This window comes from Macaca mulatta, chromosome 4 (genome assembly GCF_049350105.2).
Source record: "Macaca mulatta isolate MMU2019108-1 chromosome 4, T2T-MMU8v2.0, whole genome shotgun sequence".
Lineage (NCBI taxonomy): Eukaryota > Metazoa > Chordata > Mammalia > Primates > Cercopithecidae > Macaca > Macaca mulatta.
Genome location: NC_133409.1, coordinates 34,601,729 through 34,618,618, shown reverse-complemented (window position 1 = coordinate 34,618,618; position 16,890 = coordinate 34,601,729). Strand labels below are relative to the sequence as shown.

The window sequence follows — 16,890 nt, the reverse complement described above, 5'->3', positions numbered from 1 at the left end:
AACTCTGTTTAGAATTGCAACTCTGATTTCATTTAATGGTTCTCGCTGCAAAGCGTTGCGGCAGGTATTGTTTCAAGCATCTGCTTTAGGTCTGGAAACAGTGTCTGGATTTACTTGGGGATCCAAGTGGAAAATCAAATTACAATATCAAGCACAAAATCTTATTTCTTTTTATGACATTCCCTGATTTTGTAATAGTGCATAAAAATACCACATTAAAATAAAAAATACTAGAACTTATGTCATTGGAAATTGAATGCTTATTAACTATGGAAGTTATTTTAAGCCTTTCTTTAAAATCCTCTGAATCTGTGAGTTGGATAAAAGTTTAAGGCATTTGGATAACAAAGATCCAATTATAATTAGCACATAGTTCAAGACATTAGAGAATTCCTTTTATATCACCACTTCCCAGTATTGTCAGTTCAGACTAGGGTGATGAATATACCATTTTAGTTTAAGATACCTTGCTAAAATGTCCCTGTTTAATTTTCTAAAATATGTGTTATATCTGGCCTTCTTTTTGAAAAAGCTATATTTCCAATTTGCCCTTTTGAAGATAAAAAGGGTTTTCTGTAGCATAAAAAATGTCAGCTTTACATTTAAATTAGCTTTTAATGGAAAAGAAAAAGACCTCTTCTACAGGTCTGACATTCAATTTCTAATCTCTAGAGTGCAAAAATATGAGCAATGCAGTGTTTTTATATATCTTATGAAAAAATGCTAGAATTGTTATTTAACCAGATAATAATAAAATCAGGTTTAGAAATATAAACTTTATTTCAATATGTAAAACATGTGAAGACAATATGAGGTCATTTTCTCTATTATTATAATCTTTGCATGCATAAGAAATTAACACTCTTGAAGTTGTAAAATCCTTTGTGACTTTTCTTTGATGGTGTGTTAGTCAAATACTGCCCTTCTCCAGTCCTGCTGTACCTCACATAACTGCAGTTCGCAAGCACACTCCTCCCCTCTCTCAATGGGGAAAAAAATGCAGGGGACAGAGTCACAACTTTAGATTAAAACATGTGAAATAGAAAGGTTATAAAGATCATACTGTGTACAGATTCAGTTATTATTATGGCTCAAGTTAAGAACAGACTGTTTGGCTTAACTATCAGGCATGTTGTGTCTTTTCAAAGCTTGGCATCTCAATGTAATTAGTATACTAATAGCTTCAGTATTCGATAGAGCATGATTCTAGTACTTAATAGTGGTTGTCATACACCATTTAAATGATGGCTTTGGCATAATTTATTGTTTGTCATCTTCATAAATATCATTTGGCCTTCCTTGTCAAGATATCCAGCAAAAAACTTCCCAGAAACAAGTTTAACTCTTTAGTTTTACCATTATATATATTGGTTAAACTCATTTCTTCTTCGGAGATAAAGAACATTGTAGATCCATATTGAGTCAAACTCTCAATCTCTGTATCGTTGTAAGAATTTGGATAGAATGAATCACTGCAGAAATAAACAAGCTGAGAAATGTTCATATCCCATAGACACACAAACCACACACACACGCTTTCCTTGCTATAGAATACAGGTTCTCTAGTGGTCAGGGAATGTCAGCCTAGGAAGGTTTAATGAAAACCATGTACTATTGTTAGTTTAATGAAATGCTTTCCAAGGATGTTGATATTCAAGCTGTTTGAAATAAGTCAAAATGATTACAGTTTGTAGCTTGGGACGGTTTCTTGCTGAGCTCAAAGGTGGCTTAACCTCATTCCCTGCTCATTGAGGGAAAGGGATGTGGGAAATGTTTTATTTCATAGCCAGAAGGAATCTGTAGGAGGGTACTCATGCTGCTTCCCATCTTGGCAAAAACCAGCCTGTGGTTTTTATGTCAATTATATGTCAATTACCTAACATTACACATATACGTGAAAACTCTCAATTGCCCCCAGAAGCTAGTACCTTGGGACTCTATTAAAACTCTTAACTATCAGAAAGATCCTAGATTCCTGGGTCAGATGTAGTGCTTTCTGTGCAAGTCCTTATACCACCCTGAACTCAACACCTCATTTCATAAGGAAGCATGGTCGTACTCCCCAAAGCTATGATACCTGAGCTTATTTAGAAATCATGGGCGTATGGTCATACTATTAGAGGCCTTCTTCGTGTGATGGTCAATATTGAGTGTCAACTTGATTGGACTGACAGATGCAAAGTATTGTTCCTGGGTGTGTCTGTGAGGGTGTTGCCAAAGGAGATTAACATTTAGGTTGGTGGACTGGAGAGGCAGACCCACCCTCAATGTGAGTGGGCACCATCTAATCAGCTGCCACCATGGCTAGAATAAAAATAGGCAGAAGAAAGTGGAAAGAACAGACTTGCTGAGTCCTCTGGCCTTCATCTTTCTCCTGGCTGGATGCTTCCTGCTCTCGAACACTGGACTCCAAGTTCTTCAAGGTTTGGACTGTTGGACTTACACCAGTGGTTTGCCAGGGGCTGTCTGGCCTTCAGCCACAGACTGAAGGCTGCACTGTCCGCTTCCCCGCTTTTGAGGTTTTGGGACTCGGACTGGCTTCCTTGCTCCTCAGCTTGCAGATGAGCTATTGTGGGACTTCACCATGTCATCATGTGAGTCAATACTCCTTAATAAACTCCCCTTTATGTATACATCTATGCTATGAATTCTGTCCCTTTAGAGAACCATGACTAATACAGATATTGGTACCGATAGAGTGGGGTGCTGCTGTAAAGATACCTGAAAATGTGGAAGTGACTTTGAAACTGGGTAACAGGCAAAGGTTGGAACCGTTTGGAGGGCTCAGAAGAAGATAAGAAAATATGAAAGAATTTGGAACTTCCCAAAGACTTGGAGGGCTCAGAAGACAGGAAGATGTGGGAAAGTTTGGAACTTCTAGAGATGCGTTGAATGGCTTTGACCAAAATGCTGGTAGTGTTATGGACAAAGAAGTCCATGCTGAGGGGTCACAGATGGAGATGAGGAACTTGTTGGCAACTGGAATAAGGGTGATTCTTGCTCTGCTGTAGCAAAGAAACTGGTGGCAATTTGACTCTGCCCTAGAGGTCTGTGAAACTTTGAACTTGAGAGAGATGATTTAGGGTATCTAGTGGAGGAAATGTCTAAGCGGCAAAGCATTCAAGGGGAAGCAGAACATAAAAGTCTGGAAAATTTGCAGCCTGACAATGTGATAGAAAAGAAAAACCCATTTTCCGGGGAGAAGTTCAATCCCACTGCAGACATTTGCATAAGTAACAAGAAGCTAAATGTTAATCACCAAGACAATGGGAAAAATGTCTCTAAGGCATGTCAGAGACCTTCAAGGCAGCCCTTCCCATCACAGAGAGGCCTAGGAGGGAGAACTGGTTTCCTGGGCCAGGCCCAGGGCCCCCCTGCTCTACGCAGCCTCAGGACGTGGTGCCCTGAATCCCAACTGCTTCAGCTCCAGCCGTGGCTAAAAGGGGCCAAGGTACAGCTCGGGCCATTACTTCAGAGGGTGCAAACCCTAAGCCTGGCAAGTTTACATATGGTGTTTAGTCTGTAGGTACACCAAAGTCAAGAAATGAGGTTTGGGAGTCTCCGCCTATATTTTAGAGGCTGTATGGAAATGCCTGGATAGACAGAAATGCCTAGATGTCCAGGCAAAATTTGCTGCAGGGGCAGAACCCTCATGGAGAACCGCTACTAAGGCAGTGCAGAAGGGAGATGTGGGTTTGGAGTCCCCACACAGAGTCCCCACTGGGACACTGCCTAGTGGAGCTATAAGAGGAGGGCCATTGTCCTTCAGACCCCAGAATAGTAGATCCACTGACAGCTGTTGCTATGTGCCTAGAAAGGCTGCAGACACTCAACAGCAGCCTGTGAAAGCAGCCGGGAGGGGGACTGTACCCTGCAAAGCCACAGGGACAGTGCTGCCCAAGGCTGTTGGAGCCTACCTCTTGTATCAGCATGACCTGAATGTGAGAATGTGAGACATGGAGTCAAAGAAGATCATTTTAGAACTTTAAGATTTGGTTAGACTGGGCATGATGGCTCATGCCTGTTACCCCAGCACTCTGGGAGGCCAAGGCGGGTGGATCACTTGAGGTCAGGGGTTCAAGACCAGCAGCCAACATGGTGAAACCTGTCTCTACTAAAAATACAAAATTTAGCTGGGCATGGTGGCAAGCACCTATAATCTCAGCTACTCGGGAGGAGGAGGCAGGAGAATCACTTGAACCCGGGAGGCAGAGGTTGCAGTGAGCTGAGATCATGCCACTACACTCCAGCCTGGGTGACAAAGCAAGACTCCATTGGAAAAAAAAAAAAAAAAAAAAAAGATTTGGCAACTTCCCTGTTGGATTTCAGACTTTCATGGGGCCTGTAGCCCCCTGTTTTGGCCAATTTCTCCCATTTGGAATGGGTGCATTTGCTCATTGCTTGTATCCCCATTGTATCCGGGAAGTAACTAACTTGCTTTTGATTTTGCAGGCTCATAGGCAGAAGAGACTTGCCTTGTCTCAGATGAGGCCTTGGACTTGGACTTTTGGGTTAATGCTGGAATGAGTTAAGACTTCGGGGGACTGTTGGAAAGGCATGATTATGTTTTGAAATGTGAGGACATGAGATTTTGGGAGGCTGGGGATGGAATGATACCCCACCCAAATCTCATCTTGAATTGTAGTTTCCATAATCCCCATGTGTTGTGGGAGGCACCTGGTAGGAGGTAATTGAATCATGGCAGTAGTAACCCTTATGCTGCTGTCCTTGTGATAGCGAGTAAGTTCTCATGACATCTGATGGTTTTATAAGGGATTTTTCCCTTTGTTTGACATTTCTCTCTCCTGCTGCCCTGTGAAGAGGTGCCTTCTGCCATGATTGTAAGTTTCCTGAGGCCTCCCTAGCCATGAGGAACTGTGAATCAATTAAACCTTTTTTCTTTGTAAATTACCCAGTCTTGGGTATTTCTTCATAGCAGCACGAGAAGAGACTAATACATTCAGCTCTTCATGAGAGGTGTTGGAGGGGAAAAGAGACTACATCCCCAAGCAGGTACATGCTAATGTTAGTAACTCTGGCTTTTCTCTTTGACTCTCTACAGAAGTAAGTGACTGAATCGTCTCTTGTAGCATACTTAATTCCTTTTCTCTGCTTTCTTTCCCTTCTTGTCTTTTCTTGGTAGTGGAAGGAATACCATATGGTGGATAGAGGCACCTTAACTTGTTTCTTTTAGACAATGTTCCTAAGATGATTTTTTTGCCATTAAGGAGATACCCCTTTGCATACTTTCTTTTATTCTAGATTAATTTTACTTTGTTTATGTTGTAATTGTTGTAAAAACAAACAAAAAATAAGTAATTTTGAATGATTCATTTAATTAATAAACATTGATGGGTGGCTACATATGACAGTAAGACATGTGGCATACAACCAGAATACAGGTCATATAGTAGGACCCTTATAAAGGAGAGTCAGGGCTCCTTTATAAGAATGAGAATGAAGAGATTCTTTTTGACCCTGTGGAGCATGGAAGAGTCCATGGAGTTTGAGGTATTTGAGCTGAGCCTTGAAAAATGGTTAGCAGAGAGAGATTTGGGAGGGGGAGTAGAACATACACAAAGATAGGAAAGCTTGGAGTGCTGATGGGCCTTTTTATCTAAACAATAGGTGGTGCTACAAGAAATAGTGGGGGGAAAGGCAAGGAGCTGACTTAAGGTTACCATATCCCTAAACTCTCTATGATAATATATTATTTTCTGAATCATTTTGGTTTTGCAACTCATTTATTGTGGACTTTCTCTATATAAAAACTTAATCCAATCATCTTCACTTTAAATGTCAGTGTAGATTTGACTGCCTTGATATTCTAGGGCTGGATAAGATGTGACTATAGGAGCAATTTCTGTCCCTGATAAACCTATATATAAGGATATTTGACACTATGACTTAACCAGGATTTCCTAACTTTTAACCTCGATATAAAGTACATGGCTATCTGCAAACTCTAGCCTGCCATTCAGGTCCCTCTACAAAACAATAGTAATAATAGTGATAAACTAACAGAATTCAAAATACTAATATTGTTGTGCTTACTGAGTAGACAAGGCAGATTGGGGTTTTACGAGCACAGTCTCAATGCTTCAGATGTTGCTATTACAATTTTCAGTGTAACGTTAAAGGTGTCCATGCCACTTATTCTTTTCCACCTTCTATGAGGCAACAGATAGGTGAGGCCATGCAAACAGGTTGAATGGCCATAGGGGGAAATAACCTAGAGTTCAAACCCCAGGGAGAAGTTCATGGAGTCCCTGAGTTGTATGTTACACCATTGATTTAATAACTGCTTTGTACCACATGAAATGCCCCATCCATTGCAAGAAGCAGCATGTTTTCCCAAGTGTTACAAGTGAAAATAAAGCCTGTCACAGAATCAAGGACAGAGGAAATTATACTTGTATCCTAGGGATAAGGTCAAGGTCATAGATTAAAGTATCAATAAGTCAAAAAACCAAGCCAAGGATTCAGGCTGGGTAGAAAGATGAAGCAGGAATTGAGGGATTTGGGCACAGGTTGGAATTGGGAGGTTGGAATTAGGTTGTCCTTCACAGATTGAATTGAGCATAATATGTCCTGCAAGAGAAGTTAGAAGAGGATGCTGTGACCAAAGTTAGCCCAGCAAAATCATGAGTGCAAGGCCCTGGAAGCCTTTGTCTATTTTTGTTAAGGTTTGGAGTAATGTGTTCTGTGGCCCTTCACTGATTGGTCAGAGGAAGGAGGCAGGTGGGGCACCACCCACTCTGCAGCAGGATTTCTGAGGTTGATGGTCAGGTCCTTTGTGATACCTTTGCAGGTCTAGCTGTTGTTTGCAGTCCGTGGCCTTACACAGTCCCATATTCACTGTACAGTCTTATACAGTATTGCTTCTTTTTCTTGTTATTCCCACACTAAATCTCTGATATTACTGAGAAGCAATATTAAATCTTTTAGGGTACCTACATTTTTATAGAGCCTGATTCTAAAGGTATATTATTTTTGTTGAACTTTGAAAGAAATCAGATTAATGGCATCTGTTGTATATCTCTGCTTGATATTTATTTAATTAATTAATTTATTTTTTGAGATGGAGTCTCACTCTGTCTCCCAGGCTGGAGTGCGTCTTGGCTCACTGCAAACTCCGCCTCCTGGGTTCAAGCAGTTCTCCTACCTCAGCCTCCCAAGTAGCTGGGATTACAGGTGGGCACCACCACACCCAGCTAATTTTTTTTAATTTTAGTAGAAACAGGGTCTTGCCATGTTGGCTAGGCTAGTCTCAAACTCCCGAGATGTTTATTTAAAAAAAAAAAAAATTCAAGACTGTGTACATTAAAAAGAAAAAAAAGGACATGATATTGTGGGCATAAAATAATATTATGCAGTAAAGGACTTGTTTCTTATTACTAGGTAAGTAAACATAGTACAATATCCAGTACTCAGTAGATGCTTAATAAATTTTGGTTCAATTGAGCAGGGTATTTATATTTTTTAAAGCATTATCTTTTAAACATGATTTATGCTTGCTGTTTATTCTAAGGTCTAAGTCATAATGGTTATAAATAATAGTATTTAGTTTAGCAAAATCATTTAGGAATTAATTAAGCCTAATATTTCTAATGCTATAGCTGACATTTTGGTATTACAAACCTCATAAACTTTCACTGGTATCCTCGAATCCATAAAATGTTTTTCACATCCGTGGGCAAAAGATTTAGAAGGGGTCATCGTAAGTTCAAAGTGTATAGCCAAAAAGCATGAGCTCATTAACCAAATGGGGAACAGACATAATATAAATAGAAAAGCATGTTTCTTTTTTATAAAAGATTCAGAGACAAAAAAATTTTTGTGAAATTTTGTGAATGTCCAGGAAGATTTTTCAAATGTACATATTGCAATAGCACACAAAGTAACTTCTTTCTGATTCAATTTCATAAATTGCTACATGAAGAAGCACCCTCTAGTAGATAATACTCAGAAATCAGCACTTAATATGGCAGTAATGGTTATTGCTGTCATTCTTTACATCTTTAAAAATAATTAAGCATTACTGCACAGGCATTATAAAGTTCTCCTATCACCATTAAGAGGATATTTGAGGTTTGATGTAATTTAGCAAATTACATTATACAGTAGTTAAGGTTTTTATGTAGTGAAGTAAAATGTGTAGTAGTTAAGCACACTTACTATATAATGCATTGTAGAGTTACACATTCCAGCTGCTGCCAGCTTTGTTCCAGTGTCATTATTGCTTTGCAGGCTGACGTTCCTCAGGGAGTGATTCGAGTGCAAGCTCCCCATCTTTCGAAAGTTTCCATGGCAATACAGCTAACTGAAGAACTAAAAGCCAGTGATGTACTTGCCAGGTTTCTCAGCCAAGAAAGGTAGAGGCCTGTTTTGTGTTAATTATTCCATGGCATAACTCACTTGCTCTCTCTCTCCCGTTCGCTGCTGCTTTTCTTTTTTTTCCTTTTTTTAATTGTGGGGTAGTATGAAATGCTTAAAAATGTTGTGTTCCCAGAAGGAGAGAACAGCAGACTTAACCATTAGACTGTTAGAATGAGTTTAGTTCATTTGATGTGGCTTGTGTTCAGGTTGAGCTTGATTCAAGCAGGATTTCTGAGCGTTCCTTCACTGGGCCTATGATGGGCTTGCCAAGCGAGACCACTCAATATTCTTTCCAGGATATGTTGATTGGAGGTTAATTACTGTTTGTAGGCTGTAAGAAAAATTACTAATTAGGATGCAGTGGCATTAAAATAAAGAAAAGACACAACTTTTTCTATGAAATATAATGAATTTCAAAATGGTCAAATTTAAAAACAAACCATAAAGAATTGAAAGAGGAAAACCAGGCCTTTGAGTGCTGAAGTCTCAAGGGGAGAACATACCATCCTCATTAAGGACAACAGGCCCTTCATCTATATTTTGGGGTTGACGGGGCAGGGAAAGTCATTGGAAAGCTGCTAGCATCCCTCTCACTATAGTAGAGTATGCCCTTTCCACAACACTTTGTAGTGTCTTTTCTTAAATTTTAGAGATTCTAACAAGTATATTGAATTTTCAGGTTTTGCCCTTTGAATTCTTTCTTTTAGCTGAAGTCATGTTTTCATGCCTTCTCCAGCCTCATTTTCAGTCACTGAAATAAACTAAATGTTTAAAAACAGAGGGAAATCCAGGGCACTGGCATCTCAGTTTACGAATACTCTCTCTTGGTCTTTCATTGAATTTAATCTCCTCATTCTAACATTTGGGGGCTTCAATCAAGCTTTCTGCCAAAGCCTCTCCGATTTTAATATATGGTACTAGAAGTATGTAATATGTTTCTGTTCTAGCACAGGGCCTTAAACAGAACAAACATGTTACATACTTCTAGTACCATAAATGGAAGGGGAGATATATATTTTAAAGTACCTTCCCTTAGGGTTTATAAATTGGGAGAAAGGATGACTCTGTGCAGCTAACAGATGGTGATGAAATGAGAGAGAGGTTTATTGGTAATATCTAGGCTTCAATAAGCCAGTGTAAACTTCCCTCAAAACAGCACTCTGAAGTAAGTGCTATTATTGCATCTGTTTCACTGATGAGAAAACAGAGATTTGCAAGGTCACACATTTTTTCATAGGTGGTAGAACTGGAATTCTCAATCTGTGGTTTCACTCCAAAGGCAGTCCCATAACCATTCTCCATGCTGGCTGGAGGATCTACAGAGCACCATAGATCTGGGAACCACTAGTGCAGAGTCTGAGAGTAGATGGATTTTGGGGGATTATGTCCTGGGGGCAGCTGGAAGTTCTCAAATGTCTTTCCTCCCTATAGTGTTTTGCAGCTTCTGCAAAGCCAGTCCACTTCCTCTCTGCTCCCTACTTTGACTTAGTAGATACTAACTTTTGCCATTCTTCCCACCAGCCATGCTCTCATTGTCTCCCAGAATGTGTACCTGAAGACCTGGCCAGACTTCAGATATAAGCAGCTCTTTCCAGCCAGACACAGTTAATTTACATTTACTTTCAGGACCCAAGTGCTCAATTTAGTCTGTGCTTTTGTTCCTCTACTTGCTAATAGTGTGAGACTATGAAGCTGTACACCACATTCAACTGTGACTTTAATATTTAAGGTACAGCATGAAACAATCATAGGTATATTGTTACAGAAAGCACCAACTTGTGACAACTATCCTCTGACAATTTTGGATTTCCTGCTTGTTGTGTTTGTATTAAATAAGCATTTGCTACACCCGGATTAGGGTATCTTCTTCCCGCTCTTCCTCCTATCCTTCTCCACCTAGATGGAAGTCTGGTAAACTTCTCCTCCATTTACCTCACTTCCGCACCCAGTCCTCAGCCCCTTTCCCTATGCTTGCGGATGCAATCTGGATTTCAAAGCTAACTATTTCTGTTTCACCTTCAGCTAGTTTTTATCTCTTTAAGTCCAACTTCCTCATTTATAAGAATGGACCAGAATAGCGTCTATTATTGTAATTAACTAGGAAAATGATCGTGCACATATAGCACTGTCTGTCTGGGCCACATAATAAGTGAAATTCTCAGTAAATGTTTATATATTTCTTCCACCACATTCCTGTGCTTCTTCCATTTGTATTCCACCTGTGTTGGGGCAGTTGGAAACTCTATATCCTTCCATTCTTTTTCTCCCCCCACCTCCTCAACTGAAGCCAATAGATACATGAATGACATACAATATATGTATAATAAATTGCACATTCATTCATTCTTTGATAAAGGATTATTGCCTTTTCTTTAATGATGAATTTGTTGATTAGCATTATGCAAAAATCTGAGTATGCCAGGAAATCTAGTTCCTGTTTCTTTAAAGTGGAGCACAGATACTTGAGAATCAGTCTGAGAGCAATATCTAACTAGATGTCTTTCTTTAAATCAAGTCTCCTGAAACATTCAATTTGGTTTTCACAGAAATAGGGACTCTCTTTAGACACATAGTTGATTGTGTTATGTACTAGATTAAAAACAAAAATAGTAATGATTAAATTACTTAATTTAAAAGATAAACCTACACCCTGGTTGGAAACAAAGTGGATCAGATGCAGTGCAGCAGGTGGAACATAGCCTGAGGACCCAGAGAGCCCTCCAGTGTGCCAGGGACACAGGGCGGGGAGAGAAAGGAGGAGAACCAGAAGCCATTCCGTGGGTGGTGAGGAGGCTGCCGCTATACCATGTTCTTCCTAATGGCTCGAACACAAGTCAGACCTGATTTTCTCTTCTCAGTTCCAGAGAGCGTGTCTTCAGGGCCTTATCTCAGTGGTCTACTAACCTTGCCATGCTTCAGAATCCACTATAGAGCATTTGAAAAGCAGTTTCTTGGGCTTTATTCTAGACCAGTTAAATCTGAGTTTCTAGAGCTCTCGGTCTGAATTTTTAGCAGGTTTCTCAGGTAATTCTTTTATAGAAAGATTTGAAAGCCACTGAGTTTCACCAATTTTTATGTTTGAAGCTTGTTCTGGAACACTTTATTCTTTGAAGAGTGTAAATCTTTAAACACTTTTTTTTTTTGTCTTTTTGGAGACAGGGTCTCATTCTGTCTCCCAGGCTGGAATGCAGTGGCACAATCTCAGCTCACTGCAATGTCCATCTCCTGGGCTCAAGCAGTCCTCCCACCTCAGCCTCCCGAGGAGCTAGGATCACAGGCGCTCACTACCATGCCCGGCTGAATTTTTTGTATTTTGGGTAGAGACGGGGTTTTGCCATGTTGCCCAGGCTGGGCTCAAGCGATCTACCTGCTTTGGCCTCCCAAAGTGCTAGGATTACAGGCATGAGCCTTCACACCCAGCCAGACGCATGTCTTATTCTTTATATGCATCTTGCACACTACTGGAGTTGTCAGCACAGCAAACGCATGATAAATACTTATTGAATAAGCATAATGTGAAAACTAAGGTGGAAACATTTCTTTTAATAGTTTTATGAGGACCATTTAGGCTTGTATACAAAGTGGATAATCATATTAATAATTTGATTGGCAGCTGAAATGTTACATTAACTTTTCTTTTGAATTTTACAAATTTAGATACTGATTTACTATTTTGCCTTCAGATGTATAATTCCATTTGTTTATCTTAATGTACAGGTGTGACACTTTTATTACCTATTGGGTACATTTAACAGATGGGAAAATACAAACGTGTAGATAATTACAGTGTATCTAAGTTATGAATTTTTCCATACCAGCCAGAATTCCCCAAGCACGTTAAAGTGATTTACTTGCAAGCTGTTTGATGATACAAGTAATCCCTTTGTTTTGTCCCTCATAGTGGGGTTGCCCAGACTCTCAAGAAAGGAGAAGTTTTTTTGTATGAAATTGGAGGAAATATTGGTAAGCAGGTTTTTTTTTCTCTTTACATTTCACATGCTGTTTGGATATTGCCAGTGGTTATTATTTATGTCTTTGGAGGAAGAACAGGAAATTAGAAGTAAAATATACCATGCTTTAGATAGTTGCTGAATATTGTGAATTTATTTAATGGTTTGACCTTTCTCTTCAGGCTCTGTTTGAGCTCCTTCTGTACAAATGCCCATCTATGTTCAATTTCAGCAAAGGCAAGTTCCCTATACAGTAAGAATAACTCCTGGAATGGTTAATGATGCAAGTTTTTCAAAACTCTCTTCTTTTTAATATACTCATGTCACATAGTAAAGGAAGTAGTTGAGTTTATATAAGGCTAAGATAACACTTTATTATAGTACAGTATTAGATATTTTTAGTAAAAGCAGATTTACTTTTGCCATAGTTGATTTACTGCTAAATTTTATACACATGCACACACACTCAAATTCACATTAGTAATTTAAAAAATGGAATGAATTAATTTTGACCATGTTTTATATTTTACCCTTTTGTAATTATCAGTGAGTCTTACCCATCTCTTTTTAAAAATTTGAAATAATCTTTTTCTCTTTTTTGACTCTTGGAAATGGTAAGGGTAAAATTATTAAGAAATAAATGAAATAATGTTAAGTTCAAAATAGTAATTAAAAATAATTTTACAGGGCGGGCACGGTGGCTCACGCCTGTGATCCCAGCATTTTGGGAGGCCAAGGCAGGTGGATCACGTGGTCAGGAGATCGAGACCATCCTGGCTAACATGGTTAAACCCCGTCTCTACTAAAAATACAAAAAACAAATTAGCCGGGCATGGTGGCGGGTGCTTGTAATCCCAGCTACTCAGGAGGCTGAGGCAGGAGAATGATGTGAACCCGGGAGGCAGAGCTTGCAGTGAACCGAGATCAGGCCACTGCACTCCAGCCTGGGCAACAGAGCGAGACTCTGTCTCAAAAAATATATATATATACACACACACACACACACACACACATATATACATACATACATATAAAACAATAAATTATGTAGAATGTTTTTGTGGGAATTAAAAATGTTAATAAATTATTGAAAGTTAAAGATAGGAATGTGAAGGCTTATTCTTTAAATAGGCCATGACACTAGAAACCTGGAATTGTTAACTCTATTAGTAAAGGTTATTTAAATATTAATATATTTGATTTATTCTTTTACTTTTAGATCTTGGGAATTAAGTGTAGTTTCTTAGGTGGATTCAGAACCATTGCCCCTCCTAATAAGGTGATTAAGGTTTTAAGGAACCATTTAAAAGCCTATCATACAAAATATTTTCAGCTTCCTAAATTAATTTGAAACCTATTCATTTAGAGAAAGACTATCAATTTTACTTTTCCAGTTGTTGGCCAATTTTTACAATATTTTGAGAAACAGGAAAGAATGAGAAGTTTTTTTTTTTATTTGTTTTGTTTTGGAGACAGTGTCTGCCTCTGTCACCCACGCTGGAGTGCAGTGGCGCAATCTCGGCTCACTGCAACCTCCACCTCCTGAGCTCAAGCCATCCTCCCACCTCAACCTCCTGAGTAGCTGGGACTACAGGTGCGAGCCACCATGCTTAGCTAATTTTTGTATTTTTTGTAGAGACGGGGTTTCATTATGTTGCCCAGGCTGATCTCAAACTCCAGATCTCAAGCAATCTGCCCACCTCAGCCTCCCAAAGTAGAATAAGTATGTTGAAGCCCAAGATTTAAGAGTTAAATAATTAAGCTTAAGTTTAAAATTGCATACCAATCTACCTGCTGTATTAAACTGACGCAACATCTATTTTAACAGGGGAACGCTGCCTTGATGATGACACTTACATGAAGGATTTATATCAGCTTAACCCAAATGCTGAGTGGGTTATAAAGTCAAAGCCATTGTAGAAGACTTAACCAGCTGCAGATAACCATGTGGACCTTCTGTAATAATTCTTGCTGAGTCAAGAGTGTAAATAAAAGAAATGGCAGGACTCTGATTATTCAGTTGTACCCAACTATTTAAAAATGACTCCCTCAAGCCTTAAAAAGTCATAGATTTGTGCTGCTGCCAGAATTATATTAATTATTATTAATGTTATTATTAGAAAAAAATTTCTGGAGTGAGAGTAAAGAGGCTTAATTAGCTTATGGGCAGTTTTCATATGCTCTGTGAAATGTGTCCAGATGTGACATAGTTGTTTTTTTTAATATGTGAAAATGTATTCTCTTCCCACTCTTTTCTCCTAAACTCATGTATACTGTAATATATGCTCCCTCACCTCTATTACCTCCTCACATCTGCCCTTTCCCAGTTAGGTTTGCTTTTTGACCAAAAAGATAACAAATACCAGGTATGGCAAGTTGTGAAGATAGCACATTAAAACATACCTAATTTCACAGTATTCCTGTCACGACAGAATGTTAGTATTCATCTCTTTGAATCATTTGCTCAAATAATAATGTTCCACCTTTTCCTGCTGTATCACAGGAGGTGATTTGCATTTTTTTTCAGTTCATCTGACTTATGTTCACAGAATTGTATCAGCGATCAAGAAAATAGGACTGTCAGAAGCTGCCAGTTATTACTGAACCATTAAATACTTATATACTAAGAATAAATAAAATATACCCATGTGAAATAATAACTGGATTATGGATAACAAGAGAGTGAAAGCCAAAGCACTTTCTGTCTACTGTACTCTTCTAAATGGAATTTTAAAAGTCATAGCTGGCTTTACGTGTTGTCATATTAGCGTTATAAATATGCATGATAGTATAATCCAGTAATGGTTGAAGAAAGTACTTTACTTAAAGAGGGATTTTTTTTAAACTCCTGAATAAGTCTACTGGAAGAGTTATTCTTCTGGGTGAACAAGCTTTTGTTTGTGTTCTTATTTTAAATAATAGGAGTCAATTTATTAAAATATTGTCAAAAGCCTATTCCCAGGGATTTTAATGCACAAACCATATTGTGACAAGAGATGAGCCTCTGTATTGTAAATAAGAGAAATGAAGTAGAGAAATGTTAAATATTTTATGAGTTTAGAAGGTAGTAAATAAAAGGTGATGTAAATGAATGCTGCACAAACGGTGTTTATGATACTTTTAGTAGTACTTTAGGAAAAATTACACATTCTCAGAAGCTCTTGATGTCTCTAATTAAGGGGGGGGGAATGGTGTTAATGAGAACAGTCATAAATTTTTAGCATATAATTACAAGAACAGCCTGTGGATATGATCACTTAAATAATTTTGTGGTGATTCGTGCCATTGCTTTTTTTATTTAAAAGAAAATTTTGTAATTAAATGCCTTTTTCTAAATTATCTTCTCTTGGAATCATTACTTTTAATCCTATGTGTTTATGAGTATTTTTGCTCTTTATTAATATTGAGAAATGGACTCTTTTTGTTATTAAAAGTCACCTCTATTTTATTTCTGCTATTTTCTTTGTCATTTTTAAAGTAGGAAGATGTCAGAGATATAAATGTGTTTTCATCTTTAGTTTTTTTCCTTTTACAAATTTTTATTTTTTAGGATTTTCAAAATACAGTTTAGTCTGTTTCTTTGACAATATGTATTAATTTCCCAATTAGCAAAATGGTACTTATTAGTGGGTTGAAAACAATTAACAACATAAAAGAAAAATTAAGGGCTTAGAACATTTTAGGTGTATATGACTTCAAAAAAAAAAAAAAAAGATAGCAGTGAGGATGATGATTTAAGTAAAAGGTTTTCTGAAGCCTATGCCAACTAATTTTCACAATGTTTGCTACCTACCTGAAAAGGAGGGTCAGGAGGGAGACACAACATATTTTTGATCATGAAAAAGTATCAGATCTTAATTTTTAAAAAGTGAAAATGCCATTTTATTTTGAATGCCTTTTAGAACTCATGACCCAAGTTAATCAATATTGAATAATATGACATAAATAACCAAAAAATATGGACTTTAAAAAATCTTTATTTTTTTAGAGACAGGGTCTTTCTCTGTTGTCCAGATTGGAGTACAGTAGCGCATTCATGGCTAACTGCAGCCTCAAGTGCTGGGGCTCAAGCAATCCTCCTGCCTCAGTCTCCTAAGTACCTAGGACCACAGGTACATGCCACCATGGCTGGATCTAAAGAGAAAAAAAGCTTGATACTATAGATCCTTGAATATACATATCCTGATATTAACCTACTGCTTTTGCTGTGATTCTTTTCCCTTAGTGAGTTTTAAATCTCAGGCTAGATTTTTATTTGTTTTTCTGTGTGTGTATGAGACAAAATAAAAACAAATGTATTTGCCTTGAGTTTGAAACATTTGAACTCTTAAGGGAGGACTGGTTGTCCTGTTAACGTTGGTGATGCTCCTTTCTCAAAGAGGCTTCATTAATCTGTTCTCACATTGCTATGAAGAAATACCTGAGAGTGGGGAATTTATAAAGAAAAGAAGTTTAATTGACTCACATAGTTGGGGAGGCCTCAGAAAACCTACAGTCATGGCGGAAGGGGAAGAAAACATGTCCTTCATATGGCGCCAGGACAGAGAAGAAAGAGAAGTGC

General features: G+C 38.2%; 1 protein-coding gene across 3 annotated transcripts in view; it reads left to right on the top strand.

Annotated features, from left to right (window-relative positions):
* The window catches only part of ARHGAP18 (Rho GTPase activating protein 18), a 195,723-nt gene extending 179,946 nt beyond the window's left edge, over nucleotides 1-15,777 (top strand). For all 3 annotated transcript variants that reach the window (XM_015137472.3, XM_001105288.5, XM_078001190.1), the window contains 3 exons: nucleotides 8,251-8,375; nucleotides 12,281-12,342; nucleotides 14,158-15,777. In XM_015137472.3, the coding sequence (XP_014992958.3) occupies nucleotides 8,251-8,375; nucleotides 12,281-12,342; nucleotides 14,158-14,249 (279 nt within the window). In that variant the 3' untranslated portion in view covers nucleotides 14,250-15,777. The remainder of the gene's footprint in view (nucleotides 1-8,250; nucleotides 8,376-12,280; nucleotides 12,343-14,157) is intronic.
* Nucleotides 15,778-16,890: the final 1,113 nt, after the last annotated feature.